This window comes from Zonotrichia albicollis, chromosome 3, assembly GCF_047830755.1.
Source record: "Zonotrichia albicollis isolate bZonAlb1 chromosome 3, bZonAlb1.hap1, whole genome shotgun sequence".
NCBI classification, from domain to species: domain Eukaryota; kingdom Metazoa; phylum Chordata; class Aves; order Passeriformes; family Passerellidae; genus Zonotrichia; species Zonotrichia albicollis.
This window is the reverse complement of record NC_133821.1, coordinates 84,697,680-84,716,823: the sequence shown is the minus strand read 5'-3', so window position 1 is coordinate 84,716,823 and position 19,144 is coordinate 84,697,680. Positions and strand designations below refer to the sequence as shown.

Below are 19,144 nucleotides of genomic sequence, written 5' to 3'. Positions count from 1 at the left end.
CAATTTGTGGGGGCACAGTAAGATTTTCAGTAAGGAAACACATTGGAAGCTGTTCTCAGGAGATGGGATTGGTGGCAGAAAAGAAAGGAAAGCCCTCTGCATAGGAAACACCACTCTCAAAGCACCTAAAAACCCAAAAATATTCAGGAGATAAACTGGAGGGACAGAATTCCTGCAAGGAGAGCATTCCTGCCAACCTGCTTTACTCCCAAGACACTCAGCCGAAACAATCCAAGGAGAGGCTACAAGGTTGCCCCTAAAAAAGGTTGAGACCAGACAATTTATGAAAAGTGAGGCAGGCCTTTCCTCTAACTGGGTAGGTAATACAGAATTTTTGCTCCCTTTTCTCCTTCTCTCTTTAATGGAGAAGAACACTATACCAGACTATTATCTTTGGTTTTCAGAAAAATTTCATCTGTCAGTAGAAGACCAACAGGGTTGTTTACTGGGATGTGGTGAGTTGCCAGTCTGACAGCAGCTGGATTGGAATTGTGACAAATACTTGTGTCACTTGGCAAAGTGATGGTCAAGCATGCCTTGCAACCTAAGCTTGTGACTCAACAACTGACAGAAAATAGAGATCTGCCTGTTTAAATCTCTGAAGGCCTCACAGCTGTGAGCACAGATACAGACACTGCTAGGAAAATAAAGCTCTATTTTCCCATTCATTGTTTTGACTATCTGAATTTTGTTAAGGAAAAAAATAACCTGTATCTTCACTCTTTGATGTTTGGACACCTTCACTCTCTTTTAGCTGACCAGGACAGACAAGTTGTTTTTATGCTGTGTATAAATCCTACTGGATTCAGAGGGGAAGCAAACATGTACCTGGCTGGCCCAAAGGGCAGCTGTGAATTTGTGAGTGGCTGAGGAGCAGGATGCCTGAGGAGTGGCAGCAATACAACCCTGCCAGCCAAGGACCAGAAGGCACAGCAGCTGCACACACATTTTGACAAGTTTGCTCCAGACCATCTGTCCAGCAGACAGCAGCTGTGCTGCAACACCACTCCAGCCTGCAGAAATTTTCTTCTTGGAGGGGAAAATCCATGAGCAAGTACATTGCCCTCACCTATTACAGGTTTGGGCACTCCATCAATAAAACCACTTGGAAAGATGCTGAATGCAGGATTCCCCTTAAGCTGATTTCTGCCTCTCCATCAGCCACTCTCAGCTGCCCAAGGCTTCTAGCAGAGGAAGCAAGATCAAATGTTGCCACTCATTTCTTCCCCAAAGACAGCAGGCTGAGGTTATTCTCAGCTCTTCTGCCAGGGAAGAGGAGAGGAAAGGGAGCACTGGGATCAACAACTCAGGAGTCAAGCTCTAGCCTGACTGCCACTAAGGGGCTGGGAAACACAAAGGTGTAGGATGCAACCCAGAAACAACTGCTGGCTTGTGTGCCAACCCACCCTCCTCCTGCAGCCTGCCTGGCTCTGCAGGCTCTGGCAAGGCCAGGGCTGGCTCCTGGCTGCTCATTCCCTGCCAATCTGCTGCTCCAAACCATCACCTGCTTCATCTGCAGCCAGCAAAAGCACCGAGTGCCTTAATAATCTCCTTACCAACTAACCCAGCAACAGCAAACCTCTAGCACTGGAGGTGCTTGGGCTTGACCCCAGCAACAACCAGCTACAAAGACTTAGAAAACCCCTGGCAGAAGACACCCAAAAGGTCAGCCCTCACCAGCCCCATCCCTTCCTAACTATTGTCAGGACTCAGCTGTATTTTTGTTTAAACACAACAGATGCAAAGCTCCCACCTACCCACATATCTGTATTCCTCAGGAGAGGCACAAATTTGGATGAGGAGAAGCCATAAGGAAATCCTCTGAAACAATAGTAAAGGCAGAGTCAAGACAGAAACTCTCCAGGAGCCATGATGAGACAGAAGAACTCTTGCCTAGGGAATACTCACCTCTGTGCAGTTTGCCAGGAAAAACCTATGCCTGGGGAAATGCATGAAAGATTTAGGGAGGCAGAGGAAAAAGGACGGAAGGGAGGAACCCTGTGTGGAGGAGAGGCTCCTACAAGGGCTGCAGAGAGCTGATGAAGACAGGAAAAAAAAAGCTCAGGAAAAGGTGGGTTCTCCCAAAGTGGTGAACAAATATTACCTCAGGAGGTAATTGCAGCTGAAGAAATGCATGCACTGAAAGGTCTGCTGCATGTTTTAACCCACAAGGCAGCCACACTCCTTTTGCAGAATTGCTGCTGCTTTGTTCAGAGGGGCTGGTTCACAGTCATTTTAATCAGCTGCTTCTGAGGTTTTTTGGAATGAACTGAATACAAGTACTAAATTCAGTTGTTTTGACTACAAAGTGGGAGGAGAGGGATGCTAACGCTCTTAGCTTCAAAATATAAACAGTGGAACTCTGTATTTCACCCACAGAGGAAGAAGACAAAACCCAATTCAGTTACTCTGATGTGTTTTTAACTAGCTTTAAGAAGAATACCTGGAAATGTGAACTTGATCTTGCTTGGATTAAGCATCCTAACTGGATGCCTGACCTGTCTACAGAAAGTCAAGCCCTAGGGTAGCTTGAGGGCAGAGTGGAGCAAAGATGGCAGCAGGCAGAAAGCTCTGTGGGTAGAAGAACAGGGGCCATACTGGATTTTTGAATAATTTCTTCACAGCCTGGGCCTGAGCACAAGAGCTCAGTTCAACAATTCAAGCTGTTAGAACAGCCCCAGGTACACCCTGGCTTGGGACAACCTGCCTTCTCCCAAGGCATCCCAATCACAGCCCAGGAGGCAGCCCAGGCCAGTAGGCCCCAGCATTCTGGACCCAGCCAACCTCACAGAGAGGACAGAGAATGTCATGGTACAGCCACAGCCAGACACTGCCCAGTCAGCCCTGGCTGAGCACTGCTGCTGCTCTGGATCCTGCTGCACACAGCTCCCCTCACTCCCTGCCAACCTCCCCTCAAACCACTGGCAAATCACACCTTTTTCCATTGCAGAATTTTCAACAGAACCATCAAGTTCAGGTGAATAGTTCATTCAACTTGTGCTTCTCTTCCAGGCCTTGTCCTTCAGAGGTATTAGCCTCTTTCAGATTCATTGCTCTTGTTTCTCTCATTCCTGAAGGCATGCCAGTTGGAGAACTCCCTGCAACTGAGACTAGCCACATGATATTATTTTGCAATTTATGAGGAAAATCCTTTAAAACATTTTTTAAAAATACTGCACCTTTAAAAACTCCAATACCAAAGCACCATGGTAGCCTACTAAGGATTTAAAAATATGTATCTGCAAATAGTGAGCTCTATGGATTTAAAGAAGAGTGACAAAGAGTGGTGACAAAGCTAAGTCAATATACCTAATATTGTCCCTACAATGGGAAGTTAATTATGTATCTGATTTCCTACTTATCAGGGAAATAAAACATTTTAACAAAGGAATATTATAGTGATTTTGGCTCAAGAGAAAAAAAATTAAAAAAAAAAAACCCAAACCCAAGAGATACACCTTTAAAAAATGCTATGAGAGCTTTACAATGACTTACAAGTCACTGTATACTTAAAGTGCAAAGAAGAGTGAAATAGAGCTGTAAGTGTGCCACTGCTACAAAAGTGAGTATACTATAATTCATTCCCATATGCACAGCTGATATCAGAGGATAGCCTTACTCTGTATTAGGAGTGATTTTTCCTACAGGACCTGTTTATTCTGTCCAAAGCTGAAAAGATTTCTACAAATGTCCAGGAAAACTTGCAGAGTAATTGGTGACAATACACTGGAATACCAGTACTCCAAACTATCAAGAAAGGCAGAGGGTGAAGAGAACATATTTCAATGAATTTCAACACTGCATCCCACAAATATAAGTTAATACTGAGCACCTTTTATTCTAGGAAGAACCTGGCTTCTGGGGTAAAAAAATATAAAGGAGGACGCATGTTAAAAGATGAAAACCTAATCAGAAATATTTATTGTTTCTGACATGTTCCTGGTTTGGAAAAAGAGCAAAACCCCAAGTCCTCTTCTTGTTAAGAGGAGCAAAATCCTGTTAAGAGTGAGAATCCTGTTAAGAGTAAGAATCCTAGAATCACCCTGCTAACACAGAGAGAAAGCTTTGAGGCATAAGAACCATACAACAAGAAACATAATGTTTGTAGATCATCATTAATACCCACAAAAGATGAGGAGTTGAACTGGCAAGCGAGTTTGCCCCCCTGACATCAAAGAGCAGCTCAGACACAGCCCTGAAAGCAAGGCAGACAGTCAGCACCACGGGAATGTCTCTTCCAGGCAAAAGGAACCAGCCCATTATGAGCTTCCACCTGGATGGACACCAGCAATACAAAAACAGGAAAAAAAAGGCCCTAGCTTAGCATTTTACCCCCAAGGCCTGATATTTAACTGGATACTGGGTGGTTCAGCAGCACAGCAGCAGTGCTGGGCCAAATCCAATTCACAGCCTTCTGGCCCAGGAGAAGTTGTTACCAAATGAAGCATGCTGACAGCATATGGAGGCCTGTGCTACTGGAGCAGTTTCATCCTCATCCAGAAAGCAAAAAACCTGTAAGATTATGCCAAACACATGATTCAATTTAGGCTGGAGCTCTGCTGCTCAAAGCACTCTGGACGCCACTACTTCACAAAATGGACTGGCTTGTTTCAGTGCTGACTCTACTGCTTTCCAAAGGTTTTTCGGAGAGGAAAGGAGCATGGATTTTTTTTTTCTTTTAAACCTGAATTTACTAGGCACTAGGGGACAATTTACTACTAAACACATTTATCTATCTGCTTCACCTCCTGTTTATTCATTCCCATGCCAAAGTAACTTCAAGCACATGTGAAGCACTAAAGCTGTGGGGCTTCAGCTCCCTCTTCAAAGCATGCAAGCACCAAACATTTTAACAGGCATAGAAGACACCCTAAAATGTCCCCTGAGAACTGCCTATCCACTGACCACTAAGCTCCTGCCTTTGGCCTCTCTCCTAGACAACTAGAAGGCACAGAGCTGGGATACAGTGCTGATGTACAATCTGATCTCCATTGATGTGAGCTGAAAACAACTTCCATGGAAGCAGGATGAGTTACAGGAGAACAGAGACAATGAAAAATCCACCTCAGAATTCTTGTTTCCACTTTCATGTTTCTGCCCCAACACTGCACATGTGAGAATCACAGAAACAGCAATAAACAGATATGGAGACGTCTTTTATAGATAGCCAGCCACTGCTTTAGAGTGAAAAATATCTGACTGCATAACTGCTGCTGCTGCAGAGCTGCAGCTCTGTCCCAGTGAAGACCATACCTCTTATATAAATGAAGCTATTTTGATTCAGTAAGAATTCTGTACTTGGAAGGAATGGAAGCAATAAACTAAATGAGGATTAAATACCAGGTCTTGTCATCCTTCAGTGCATTAGAAGACCAAAATAATCAAGATTTTCAAATGCTATGTCAAGCTGTGCAGAGGAGAAAAGCAAACTTCTTGCTTGTTTTGGCATAGCAAGCTTTTTACAGCTTCTGTTTGTTATAAGTTGGAACATATAACATTGCATTTGCTAACCCAATAGATCATTTTCCTATCCAAAAAAGGACAGCTGCTTTTGTAAAAATACAAACTAAGAACCATTTTGTGGGAAGTATTGCTTTATCTAACTTCTTGTTGTAAATAGTTATTTAAATTTTTAAATTCTCCTTAAACAAAAGAATAATTTTGATGCTGAGTAATTCAGCACATTTTATCAAGAGAGTAATAGTTAATGTTTTTCTGGTGAATCTTTTCTGATTTGAAGGATTAAATACTTCAAGTAAAAAGGAAAATATCTGGGCATCCACAATTACATGATTATAATAGCAGGAGGAAAGTCCAAATAGCACTTCCAGTATTTTTCATCTTACTTGACCAAACTTAGTGTAGGAGACTCCAGCTTAGATCTAGAGTGAATGATCCCCCGGAAATGATTTAATGGGAAACACCAAGAGAGGGGTTTGGCTTGTTACTCTCAGTTACTGCCTATTGCTATGCAGAAGCATTTTGAAAGCACAGTCTAGATCCAAGAAAACACTCAGTAGTGGCTGAGATCATCCAGCTGGGTCAGTCAGTGCTTACTGAAGATCAAGAACAGCTACACCTTCTTCACTTGGACATCTAAAGCCTGAGACACCCTAAAAAGTAGTTGATACTCATGATCCCAGCACAGAAAAGCTTAATTTGCTTCCAGAGTTTAGTAGAAATCAGTTTGAAATTCAGTGAGAAATTCCATCTTGAAGGGAAGAAAGTAACTGGATGAAAATTACTGGACACACAGATACCAGTATCAGGAAGCTTTGACCCAATTACTGTTTCTCAAGCTGTTACTGCATATGTCTTAGTGGCATTTAGCATCTGACACCTTCAGACAAAGGAACAAGGAAAGAAAATGCACAAGTGAGCTCAAAAGCAGCTCCAGACACTGTAATCAGAGTGCCCTGTGTACTCCAGAAGGCACATCCACTGGATGCTGGAGGGCTGATGCTCTGGGGTGGAACCCTGCAGTGCCCAGCAAATACCTTCTGTAGGTGGGACTGCTACCAAGGCACTCATCGTGTCCCTGTCGCTTCAATGTCCTGAGAATGCACTGAAAAGGCACCACCAAGTCTCTTCCCTCTATCAAAGCACCTCACTCATGAACTGCAAAGGCCCCTCCTCCTCTGTGAAATTTAGCAATGTGGGGACAGAGACATACAACAGCCTTATTCAGGAAGGCTGAAGTCTAAACACCTAATTTACAGGATTTTAGCCATACCTGATTATACCAAGAGGGTCTAAAATTTCTTCCTCTTCTTCCTCATCTCCCCCTTCTTTTTTCTCCCCTTTTTTGGCATCTTCCACTGATAAAAGCTGTGAGATTAAGTCAGGTGTCTTCTCCTCTTTGAAAAAATCCAATGCCTCATTTTCTTCATCTTCTTTCTCCCTGTCATCAGGTAAGTTCTTACCCTTGAAGTCAACAGCACTGGAATATTTTGTTCCTGCAAAACACAGTAATGGAGGCAAAACTAAGTGTACAAGATAAAAACTACAGGTGTTTTATACCTTGCACTTGTTGCTGAGAGTTTTGTTTGAGGAACGAAGGACATGATCAGCTTTTGTGAAACACTTTCAAAACACTCCCACTGTTCCCTTTATTCACTATGTGTCATGATGAGTCTGATCTGTTTACTGATTCAAAGTAGTTAAGTAGAGAAAGATAAAGGAAATGAACTTTATCTGAGACACAGCAGCACATGTCAAATCTGCTTATTTATGTTCCTTCTACACATCAACAGAAACAATAGAATTTCCACGTGGTGATTCATCCCATCCAAATAAAGTCATGTGAGTTTCTCTTTGAAGTGCCTATTTCTCTTCTGCTGGCTACAGAGACACTAAATACTCTGCACAAATGTAGGTAGCTAACTTTCACATAGCTAGTAGAGATAAAATCCTCTTTTTGATACAGTTTAATTAACTTGGGTTAAAATTAGAGCATTGGACAGCATGTTTCTACAGCAGCTCTTCAGTTTACACTGAAAAATGAAGCCTGAAGTTCTAACACCCTTCAGTATGCAAGATGCATCCAGCTCAGCAAATTCAGCCAACTAAATAATAAAACTAAGTCTTCTCACCACACTTGTTCTTGCAAAGGGCAGCAGAATGAGGAGAAAATGGTTCCTTGTGGGTGAGTTTCTGAATGTCCAGGGAAGCAATTTAAAATCATGAGATCAGATTAAAAAAGGCTGCTGAAAACTGTGATGAATGAAATTCATGGCTACATCATTTTGACTATTGAAGTAACATGGCATGGGAGACTCATCTTACCTAGCTTTTCATGCCTGCATCTGCCAAATCAGGGTAAGGCTGACATTATTCTAATGCAAATTCTGGTTTCACATTACTTGCACCCAATCTGCCCACAGAATGGAGTCAGGCCTAGTTTAGCTACAGATGTGCACCATGGTTAGGTTAACCAGCAAGCAAAGATCAATCAACATGAATTCTGAATTCTCTGTGCTAGGGATCTGCTTCCAAGAGAATACTGCCCAGGGAAAAAAAGCCCAAACAAAAGCCTAACTATCTGGATTTTGCCATGCATTTAAGCAGCTTTGCCCCCTTTGACTTTAGGAAGCTCCCAATTTCACAGAATTTATCTGGCACACACCTGACACTTCTGCAAAATGGGCTGTCTACACTTGTTAGCTTCTTGCAACTTCACTTAAAAGTAACCCTCCACTAAGAATCCTGCACAGCACCAGGCTGGAGTACTCCCTGCTCAGCAGCCCTCAGGTGAGTTAAAAGCAGAGAACTCATTTGTTCCACTCATTCAGTAACTCCCTGCTTTGCCCAAGAGACAGCAGAAAAGAACTGTAAGAATCACTAGACAGGACAACAAGAGCTGGACATAAAGCTAAGGAAAACTAAGACAAAAAATTAAAACAAACTAAAAAGGAAAAAAAGCTAGCCATAGAATGTGTTTAACTAACAAAGAATCTGTCTTCCATTTAAATCTTTCTCAGGGTAAATAATTTGCAGGAAAATCAGACAAGACGTGAAAGAGTTGCTCACTAAGGGAGACCCTGCACTGCCCCTTTAGGGCCCACCTCCTCACTGACAATATATGACTATTAAGCCTTCTAAATTTACATGTTCTGAAGTACAGCAGGAAATCAAGGATAGGCTAGCACAATGTTTGCTTTCAAGGTACCTACCAACATCTCTAAATGAGGCAGGTGTCCACTGAGAGGAGGAAGAAACACCAGCAAACACAACTGTGCAGCTCTGTAAATGCACATGAGGACATTTTCAGGGACAGCCTTTATTCTGGCACTCTCTAGTTTCTGGTTGCCCAAGTCAAGAACTTAACACCTCCATAAATTCCTGGGAGAGGGGACACTCACATCTTTTAGTTACCTAAAAATTCCAGTAACTCGGGACTCGTTGCTAGATCCTCATCTTTGGCGATGAATTTCATGATGTCATTGAACATAGCTCTTCGCTCAGAGATGTCAGATTCCCCCACAAAGAGAACTTTTCTAGGCAGGAGTGGCAGAGACACCTGTGGATACTGTGCCGTCAGTCTCTGGTAGAGCTCCTCGATCTCACTGTACTTCTTGGAAACCTGCAATGAAAATGTGTTGCCTGGGTTAATTTCTTTACAGGTGAGACAGGAGCAGCAAAGCAGCAGTGAATGCTGTGAAACATTAACTGTGGAAATGGAAAACCATGTATTAGCAAGGAGCTTTACACATGACCTAGCAAAAGCCTGCATGTACTCAGTGAATCCTTAAGCATTGTTGCTAGTCTTCTAATTCTGTTATTAAAAATCCACTGCTTAATGGAATTAAAGTTCATTGCCAGAATCCATTTGTCTGACTCATCAGCTAATGAAATACTGGGAAGGTCACTGCTGCAGATACTTTTCTGACAGCAGGAATCCTTGTCCACTAAAAGTGATGCCCAGTCCTGAGAGAGGAGGGAAGAAAAGCCCTGCCTGGTAGGTACATGGTGGAGAAAGCTGTCCATGTCTGTGCACCACTGTCCCACTCCTCACTCCTGGTGGCTTCAGTGCCCTTTGGCTGCTTAGGCCTAAAACACTGTTATGTTTTCTGCCCTGAAGAGCACATGACAGAAAAACCTAAGGGCAAAGACCTCAGCTGACCCCTGACTATTCAGTTCATCCATGAGAAAATAAAAATCAACAACTTGGCCATGGCCTAAAAGGTTCCCATACAGGGAGAAGATGCCAGCAGTGAATGGAGTCATTCCTCCTGTGGACAAAGACAGGAAGCCTGAGAAGAAATAAGCCTCAAGATATTACAAGGAAAGCAATAGCTATGGGAATGTTGGTTAGAAAAGGTGTGACTTTTATGCCACATTAAGTATTGAATTCAGTACCTTAAACCAACACACAAAACCCACACACAAACAAAACACTATCTCTAAGTGATGTTACAGATGCAATGAGGGTGACTTCCCTGCTCTGTGGTGTTGTGAGAGTCTGTGTCAGAATTTTCCCTCATCTGCCTCAGGATCGTCCTTGGGAGACCACTGAAGAGAAGACCCCACCTGTCTAGAATATCTGGCTCTGAAGGAGCAAAGTCACACGCCACAGGCCCTGAGACCTGAAAGCTCAGTGTTAAGCTATTGTTTACACAAGTGTGTTTGCTGTATGCTAAAAAGGGGCACCATGCCCCGTTTGCAACAATAGCAGCTCTGGAAGCTGTCCCACCTCTCGGCCTGGCTGGACTTCTCCTGAGTTCCAGGTGGTCTCCCACAGAAGACCCTCATGTGTTTTATAACCACCGTGACAGACAGATGGAGATGTGAGAAGCTTTTCCATCAAGGTCTGAGACATGAAACTCCTAACAGGCCCCTCTGCTCCTTCCAAGGACTGGGACTGGAACCCCCAGCCCGGGGCAGGTGTGTGGGGAGGCAAACTGACCGAAGCGAGATGTTTGCCTGCAGGTGTGACCACTGGACCGAGAAAACCATGGCTCTCATTTACTGCTGAGAACATAGACTACCTGTTACATCTGTTCCCTATTGTATCTGTTTCTGCCCCCCCCTCACAATTTTCTGTAATAAAAACCTCTGAGTTAGCTAGAGCCTTTGAAATCTCCCCAGCGTAGCAGGTGGACCCTCAACTGGACTGCACCAAAGGACTTCATCTCTGCGTTGGTAGCTATATCCCCCCCCTCTCTCTCTTATCTTTTTCACTCCCTTAATCCCTCTATTGCATTTTTGCTGTGGTTATTTCAATAAAATTGCATTTGATTTGATTATCACTGCAAACCCCCTTGTACTGCGTTAGTTTTTGCACTCTGAGATCATTCCTACAAATCATCAGGTCATCTGTCCACTAGGACGGATCCTGACAGGTGTTATACAGATAATATATTTGTCAAGGCCCTCCATGGATCCATAATCTACCAAACTGTTTCAATTAATACAGAGATAAAAATCTACTCCAAAGCCAGTGATAGTGGAGTGCATAGGGCACAGATACTCTTTTAGGGTGTAGCTCTCATCCTCCTGTAACTTGTGTTGCTGAACTCTAGAGGAGTGAATCCTAATTAACACTGCAGCATGTGCAGTACGGCACACACTGAGATGGATATAGAAGAAAGAGAGACTCAAGCACCACATCTTGGAGTGGAGTAATGCAGAGTTCTCCCATCAACACAGTGATAAAGAAAGTCAACCTAGCAAAAAGCACAGAAGGGAAATGAGTTATAGATCAATGCAGAATCCCTACACTGCATCTATACAGGCAAACTAAACAGCATCAGGCATATTCCCAGCCACTGGAACCTGAGAGCACCTACTAGAAACCTCATTTACCGTGTCTGCTGGAACCTGACAATGTCTGGCACAGTTTCTACAATCTGGGCAGCTATCATGCTCCCAGATAACTCTTCAGCCCAAAATCTGGCCCAGTGGAGAGACCCCAGAGCAGCCAGTTTGGGCACTGATGCCCACTGCAGATGGTAAGGAAGTTTAATGCTGTGCATGCAGCCAGACTGTGTGAGCTGCCCTCCAGGCCAGGGAACAGGCCCTGGCAGTAACAGGCACACCTCAGCCAGTTCACTGATTCAGATGTGGGCACAAAGAGCAATAACCACCTCAGCTTCACGCTTCCCTGCCTTTCACAGTAATTATCAACCTAGCCAGACGATTTGGAAAAGCATTTGCATTTCAGCTGTACAATGTTCACTGTGGGTTCAGTGCCCAGGCACAAAAGGCAAGCAGCATTGTAACAAAGATCTGAAACACAACACCCAACCTGAGTCGACAGGGGAATGAAAACCAAGAATTTTAGGCTTGTCTTGTGAAAGTAACAAAGGTGAAGTGTGAGTAACACTGTGCTCCACATGCTGGATCTGAAATGACATTCAGCAACCAGGCACTAAAGTGAGGGCAATAGAGATGTTCCAGAACATCACAATCTTCTCTCTGAAAGAGCCCCCCAAGAGAGAGGGGAAAGCAATTTCAGAGCTTCTGAACTGCTGTACATTTTTAATTTGCTAGGTCCCAGTAGCACTCTGAGCAGGGTAGGATGCCTGAGCCCCTCCCAAACATACTATGTAAGCACAAATGTAAGGGCAGTAAGGAATTCACTGGGGCTCTTTCAAAAAAATAAACATCATTACCCTCCATCCAGGAAAAAAAATTAAGCCTGATTTGCAAAAATCATTTAACATCTAATTAATTTCAATAATAACTACCAAATTAATTTCTGAAAGCATTACAAGACAGCAGCCAATCAAGATTATGCCAAAACAGTTTTTTAAAAATACTCCAACACTGAACTGAGATACACAAACTTATTTCTTTCCCTGCTTAATTTTCATTCCTCCTCTATCAAAGTCTGTAAATTATTCATAAATCTCAATTTATGTCTAATTACACCACTGAACCTAAAGCAAATGCACACCCTCGCATCCCATCGTTAATTGCGCCTTTGTGGATCTGCGTGAGCTTTGAACAACAACGCCCGGAACGCGCAGGCGACACGGAATACCAAGTGTGACAGCGCTGTCCCCAAAGCATACTAATGTGCTTCCCAGAGCCCGCAGCACAGCGTGCCGGCCCATGGATATCCTGCGGTGCCGGGATGCCCTCTGCTGGAACAGTCGGCTGTATCAGAGAGTGTCAGCCCTGCAGAACACACAGCTGTACCAGAGAGGTGTCAGCCCTGCAGAACAGAGGTGTCAACCCTCTAGAAAACCCTGCTGACCAGCGAGGTGTCAGGTATCAGAACACCCTGTTCTACCAGAGAGGTGTCAGCCCTCTGCTGGAACACCCTGCTGTACCAGAGAGTGTCAGCTCTCCAGAACACTGTGCTGTACCAGAGAAGTGTCAGCCCTCTGCTGGAACACCCAGCTGTACAGCGAGGTGTCAGCCCTCCAGAACACGCTGTTCTACCAGCAAGGTGTCAGCCCTCCAGAACAGAGGTGTCAGCCCTCTGCTGGAACACCCAGCCGTACCAGAGAGGTGTCAGCCCTCTGCTGGAACACCCAGCTGTACCAGAGAGGTGTCAGCCCTGCAGAACACCCAGCCGTACCAGAGAGGTGTCAGCCCTCCAGTCAAACCCATTCCCCACTTACCCAAGCCCAGTGCTGGCCCCTGCCGGCCAGGCTCCACATCCACTGTCCCTGTGCCTCCAGCCCCTCACTCAGCCCTGCTGCCAGGTTTACCTGGGGTTTGGTGCTGGAAATGCAGTGGGGTAAGGCTGGCTGAGCCCAGCAGCCCCAGACTGGTGTGCTGAGAATCACCAAACAGTTTGGGTTAGAAGGGACCCTAAAGATCATCCTGTTCAATATGGGAGGGACACCTTCCCCTGGACCAGGCTGCTCAGAGCCCCATCCACCCTGGCCTTGAACAGTTCCAGGGATGGGGCAGCCACAGCTTCTCTGGGCAACCTATGCCAGTGGCTCAGCACCCTCACAGTCAAGAATTTTTTCTTACATCTAATCTAAACCTTCCCTTCTTCAGCTTAAGGCCATTCCCCCTTGTCCCCCTTCCAGGCCCCTGTAACCAGTCCCTCTCCTGCTTTCTTACAGCCCCTGCGTGTACTGGAAGGAATCCAGTGCCACCCTGGAGCCTTCTCCAGGCTGAACAGGCTCTCCCCTCCCTGTGTCCTCACTGTCCCATCTCTATGACCACTTCTGTACCCTTCCTCTGGATCTGCTCCAACAGGTCCATGTCTTCCCTGTACCTGGGACCCCAGAGCTGGATGCAGCAGCACAGAGGCCTTACACAAGTGCCAGACAGGTTCCACACAGTGTATTTTTTCAAGCAAATCCCAGACATGATGCAGAGCATTCTCACATCTTTCTAGTTAGAAAGAACTGCTGCTGCCTCAATTCTGGACCCTTTCAATTTGACATCCTCTGTTAATCTTACAGGAGAAAGGTGTATCAGCATGTAACAAAATTAAATCTTGCCTTTCATGGTTATCACTTACAGTGCTTTGAATATCCTTGATGGATCCTATGGCCCAAAATGCCAGGATAGAAAATAAGCACTGCTCTAAACCCCATTTTACCAATCCTATTAAGTAAACAAAGTTTGATTTGATTAATATTCACATATTTTTCTCCTGCTGCCTGTAATTCCTCCAGGTGTTGATCCTGCAGTTATCCTCTCCCCCTCCATGCCTCTAACTGAGCTCTGTGAACACTGTGGAGCTAAACCCCACCACCTGTAAGTCAGCCTGAATGCACACACTTCAAGGAGCTCTGTCAAGTCACAATATCAAAGGCTCAATCTGCTTCACTTCAAAAGAGTTAATCATGCAAATACAGCGAAGCATGTGCACATTTGCCAGGTCAAGACCTTATTTGCCTGTAACAATTAACATCCAACACAGAACTTAAAAGACAGACAGGGATAGGTTGAATGTTTTTTTTTTTTTCCCCCACTGGGAACAAATAAATAAGTTGAATGTGATCAAGTATAGCTGGAAGGTTAAGAAAACCACCATGAAGTTCAAAGTGAAAGTCTGAAGTTTGCTACTAATCCTTCAAATCTCATGCATGTGCCTTGCCCCCCTCTTCCCAAGGGCCTCACACAGGAAAGTACACACCGGAATGGCTGCGGGATACGAGCCTGGCACTCACAGTTGTGCGCACAATTTGATTCCCCTCAGTATTAATGCTATTTAATGCCTCCTTCCCCTTCAAAGCTCCTTTTACTGCCCCATTTGTGACCTCAAACTTGTCTTCATATGCTTTATATCTACTGCAAGGATTTCAACAAAATGGAGATCTCAGAGTTAACTGGAGCCCTCTGCCAGCCAGAGCACACCAACAAAGAGCATGCTTGATTTTACAGTATTTCATGAAAACCAGGGCTACAGTGACTTTCTTCTTTTAAGGTCCACTTAACACTGTCAAAAAAGGGAGATCCAGCATCTCTGTCCTTTTAAACAACCACTAGCTTTGGGTACAGGAATCAAAACCCCTTCTCCCAGGCAGCACAACCCAAGCTTTTGCTTGGAAACTCCCAATTCAAGCCATACCAGAATTAATGTTGCTTGGTGACCCCGTGAGTGTGCATTATGGTAGATTTTAATTACATGACCACATGCTGTTCTCCTCATCTGTTTTGCCCAGCAGAAGAGCAAGAACTCTAATATTTCTTTTTAATCAGCATGAATCCTTAGTGGCTCCTGAACCTATTGCTACACTGAGCATGAATTTTTTCCCGTCCTCTCACATCACAGAAGGCGTAAGGTGAAGGAATTTATCTTCACAACGTACCTGCACAGTCAGGAAAATGCAACTCCAATGCACAGATTTTGAGGCCCAAAAAAAAAAAAAAAAAAGCCAACATATGCAAAAAGGCAATGATGAAAACATAAATGAATACACACCCACGTATTCATACACTCCCTCATTTTAGGAGAGGAAGACAGTTCTATAGTAAATGCCTCCCTAAATTGTGCTAGGCCTGTCAAACACCAGTAGTTATTTGTTCAGCTTTGAAAAAAACTTGACTAACAAATAACTTGTACAGAAGAATCAAACTGGATGCAGATACAAAGAGAAGGCACTAAAGGCTGGGTGGATTTTTAATAAGGCTGGGAAGGGAGAAGTTAATTGCTAAAAGAGCTAAGGTGTGGCTAGAAGAAATGCCTTTAAGAAAAGCAAAGCCTTTTATTTTTTTCACAGAAAATGGCAAATCTACAGGCAATAATTAAATATCACCTCGGTAGCAGTACCAAAGAGAAAACCAATTTCCCTCTTTCAATAGTACAAGAGTATTCTGACCTTTGAAAGAAATGCAACTGACTTTTCCTTTAATTACCAAATATAACCTTAAGGTTATGCAGCTCTAAAACCCATTTGCCCTATTTTACAATTAGCATTTTTTTTAAATTAAAAAATCCCTCAACTTTCTAATAATTTAGAATGTCATCAGAGAAGTGAATTTCTTATTCTGTTAATTCTTCACAAATATTTTAATTAGAGATGTCGTGATGCTGATTTTGCATAGTCCTGATAAGGCTGGGGAACAGGGCACTCTGGATTGTTTAGACCCACAGTAAAGGCTTCACAGGTCAGATCTGAAGTCTCTTTTTGATGTTCATCTGGTTTTTGTCATCCCCTTAACACATCTCTCGATCTTGACAGGATGAGAGGACAGAGCCTCAAGCTGTGCCAGGGGAGGTTCAGGTTGGACATCAGAAATAATTTCTTCATGGAAATGGTCATTAAACATTGGAATAGACTACCCAGCAAAGTGCTGGAGTTACTATTCCTGGAGGTGTTCAAGAAACATCTGGACATTGCACTTGCTGCTCCAGCATAGTTGACAAGGTGGTGATCCATCAAAAGCTGGGTCAAGGATCTTAAAGGCTGTTTCCCACCCAAATGATCCTATGATTCAATCCTGGAGACTACAGCCAGCTTAGAGGATGCTTCTGCCTTGCTCACCAGCCTTTCCCAGGGAAAAGAGAAGCTGCTGGAGCCACTGGTCCCTCTAACCAGCGCTCACTGATCCGATGGTGGTGCAGGCCCCGAGGGCAGGGCGGGAGCAGCCGCTCCTCTGAGGCCTCAGGGACAGCAAGAGGGCAAGGAGGAGCCACAAAACACAGACCTGGCTCCACAGCTGGCCAAAACAGAGACACTCCAAAAATCAGCATCCAGAGAAAAGGAAAATCCTGCCACACCTGCCTGCCTTCTCTAAACTATGTGTTACCTCAGCGCCGTGACACTGACTCCTTCCTCCAATTTGGCAGTTTCAAAAAAAGCAAAAAAATATGCCCCCTCTCCCATTCTGCTCCAGAACAGGCACACAGTAGTTTCTTCTTCCTCCTTCAGATGTCTCATCTCACTCTGCTTTGTGTACAAATTTGATGTGTTAGATCTGCTGCCCATTGCAGCCTCGTTCTCTGCTGTTCCTCAGGTACCTCTCTTACACTTCACTGCAAACTCTGGGGAAGGGTCACAGCTCTTGTTCGTGCTGCTCCAGCATCCAGCACAACAGGGCACTGCACAGACACTCTGGGTGCAACCCACCTTCCCCAGCAGCCACAGGACTGGCACTCCTCTCCAGGTTAAGCCATCTGCCTACATGCATGAGGTATCTCAGCTCCCATGAGAGTCATTGTAAAATGACATTTTGGTGAAAGTGACTGAAGCTCAACTTGCCTGAACACAGGCAGCCAATGGCACCTTGGATGCTGTATGTATTCTCTTGGCTGTTTCAGGGCAGTGCCAATGCCTTTATGTCCTCTGTCACTCCTGCCAGCCCTGAGCACACACCTACAGTAATTTAGGGTTTCTCAAATGGGACAAGACATTTATGTTATGCAAAGCGGGTTCCCCCACCCCACAGATGCTCAGCTACATCCTTTTCAACAGCGCTGCAGTGATGGGGATGGGAGTTTAGAAAACCAAAGACAGACATCTGCAGACTCTTCTGCCCAGAAAAAGGCATCTCATGCTATCTGAGATGCTTTGGGGTATCCAAAGGGATTGTGTGTAGCAGGCTAATACCACACGAGATCTATAGGAAACCCACAATTTCTGAAGGCCAGGTAGAAAATGCCAGGGCAACCCCAAGTGCACAGTGATTTGTGTGCAACTCTCCTGACCCTCACACATTTCAGCCTGGAGTTAAAGCCCCCCACTGCAGCTGTCTACAATGTAGATACTTTCCCTTTATGGTCAAAGAAGAGAGACATTTCCAGAGGATGAGTCACATCACTCCCCTCCTCCCCACTGACCATATAAGCAGGGACAGACTCAGATTAAAATATCCAACTTCCAGAGAGATAAGTTACGACAGGTGAATGCCTCTGTTCCCTCCAGTAATACACACAGACAAGACTCATCGGAATGAATCGATGGAAAGCATCCATCCTCAACCTCCCAGCTCGCAGTTTTAAATTACTCTCACACAACAAACTATATAGTATATCATATTTAGTCAGCTGAAAAAAATGTAACTGATGAGATAAATGTTATTCTCGTCAGGCTCCACCAGTTATCTTCTTCATGAAGAATGAAATGTCAGGAGACCTCACCAGAGGAGAAATCAGGAAGGTTCATTTCACTTGAGAAGAGCAACTGAGTGCTGAAAATCCTCCCAGAGAGACATGGGAACAGACAACCTCAGCAAGCAGAGGGAGTGCAGTACAAAGTCTGTTTCTCCTCTTTATAGACAAGCTGATTTTATCAATTTGTTCTGAAATGATACAAAATGAAGTCAGATGACCACAGTCCGGTTTAACACCTCAGGTGTAGCCAGATTCTTTCTTCCACAGAGCTTTGTGGAAAAATTACATAATATAAGCAGGCACTGCTGCATGAAAAAAAGCAACTGCACATCCCTGTCTCTTATCTGCCCCTGTCTGGCCCTTCCCTGCCCTAAAAGAAACTATAATGATATTGTCCAAGTCACAGGCTCAAGGAACAGGCGTAAATCAGTACTGAATAACAAGCCCCAAAATACCCATTTTTAGCCAGGAGCAGCTCCTCAGCTGACGTTATGGAATAGCCACATAACACAGGCACACAAAAGGAAACACTGCAGGAGTGAGAACAAGAAGTCAGGGATGAGCAGGGTGAACAGAACAGACTCCTATGCCAGCATTGCTGCTTTTACCATGGTTATATATAGCACAAGGTGTGGAATAAATGCAGGAGATCTCATTTGTTGTAAAGCATTTCTTTACAACACTGCCAGATATTTATCTGCAAATCAGACTGTTTAAACAGGCTTTTATCAGCTATCTTCCATGAAGTGTGAGTTACACTAAAGGGTCATGGTCTACAAGGTAACCACACACTCACATCACTCTGACATTACAGTTATTGCCAAAACATCTGAAAAGAGCAGATGGTCACAGCATGCAACAAGGTGTGTCCCCTTATGCTCAATGGACAGAGAAATGCACTTCTTGGGAGTGCTTCAGCAAGCAGCTAAAGAAGATCAAACAGAACACCCTAAATGCACCTTTTCCCATCAGAAGAAAACCCTAAATGCACCTTTTCCCATCAGCGTGACAGACAGTCACAAGGGCAACAGCTTAAGTGGAGGTGCGCATGCCACAGATGAGATTAATTTCATCTGGTTTAAGTCACGTGCTGTGCTTTCAAACCTTTACTCTGCAGGTACAGTGAAAAAGACAATCCAGCTAAATAATGTGCTATATGGATGCTTCCTTGTA

General features: G+C 44.3%; 1 protein-coding gene across 2 annotated transcripts in view; it reads right to left on the bottom strand.

Moving 5' to 3' along the window:
• The window catches only part of HS1BP3 (HCLS1 binding protein 3), a 56,848-nt gene that overhangs the window by 30,898 nt on the left and 6,806 nt on the right, over positions 1–19,144 (bottom strand). For both annotated transcript variants that reach the window (XM_005485104.4, XM_074538039.1), the window contains exons 3-4: positions 8,875–9,082; positions 6,734–6,956 (exon numbers count right to left, since the gene is read on the bottom strand). In XM_005485104.4, coding sequence (XP_005485161.2) covers positions 6,734–6,956; positions 8,875–9,082 — 431 coding nt within the window. The remainder of the gene's footprint in view (positions 1–6,733; positions 6,957–8,874; positions 9,083–19,144) is intronic.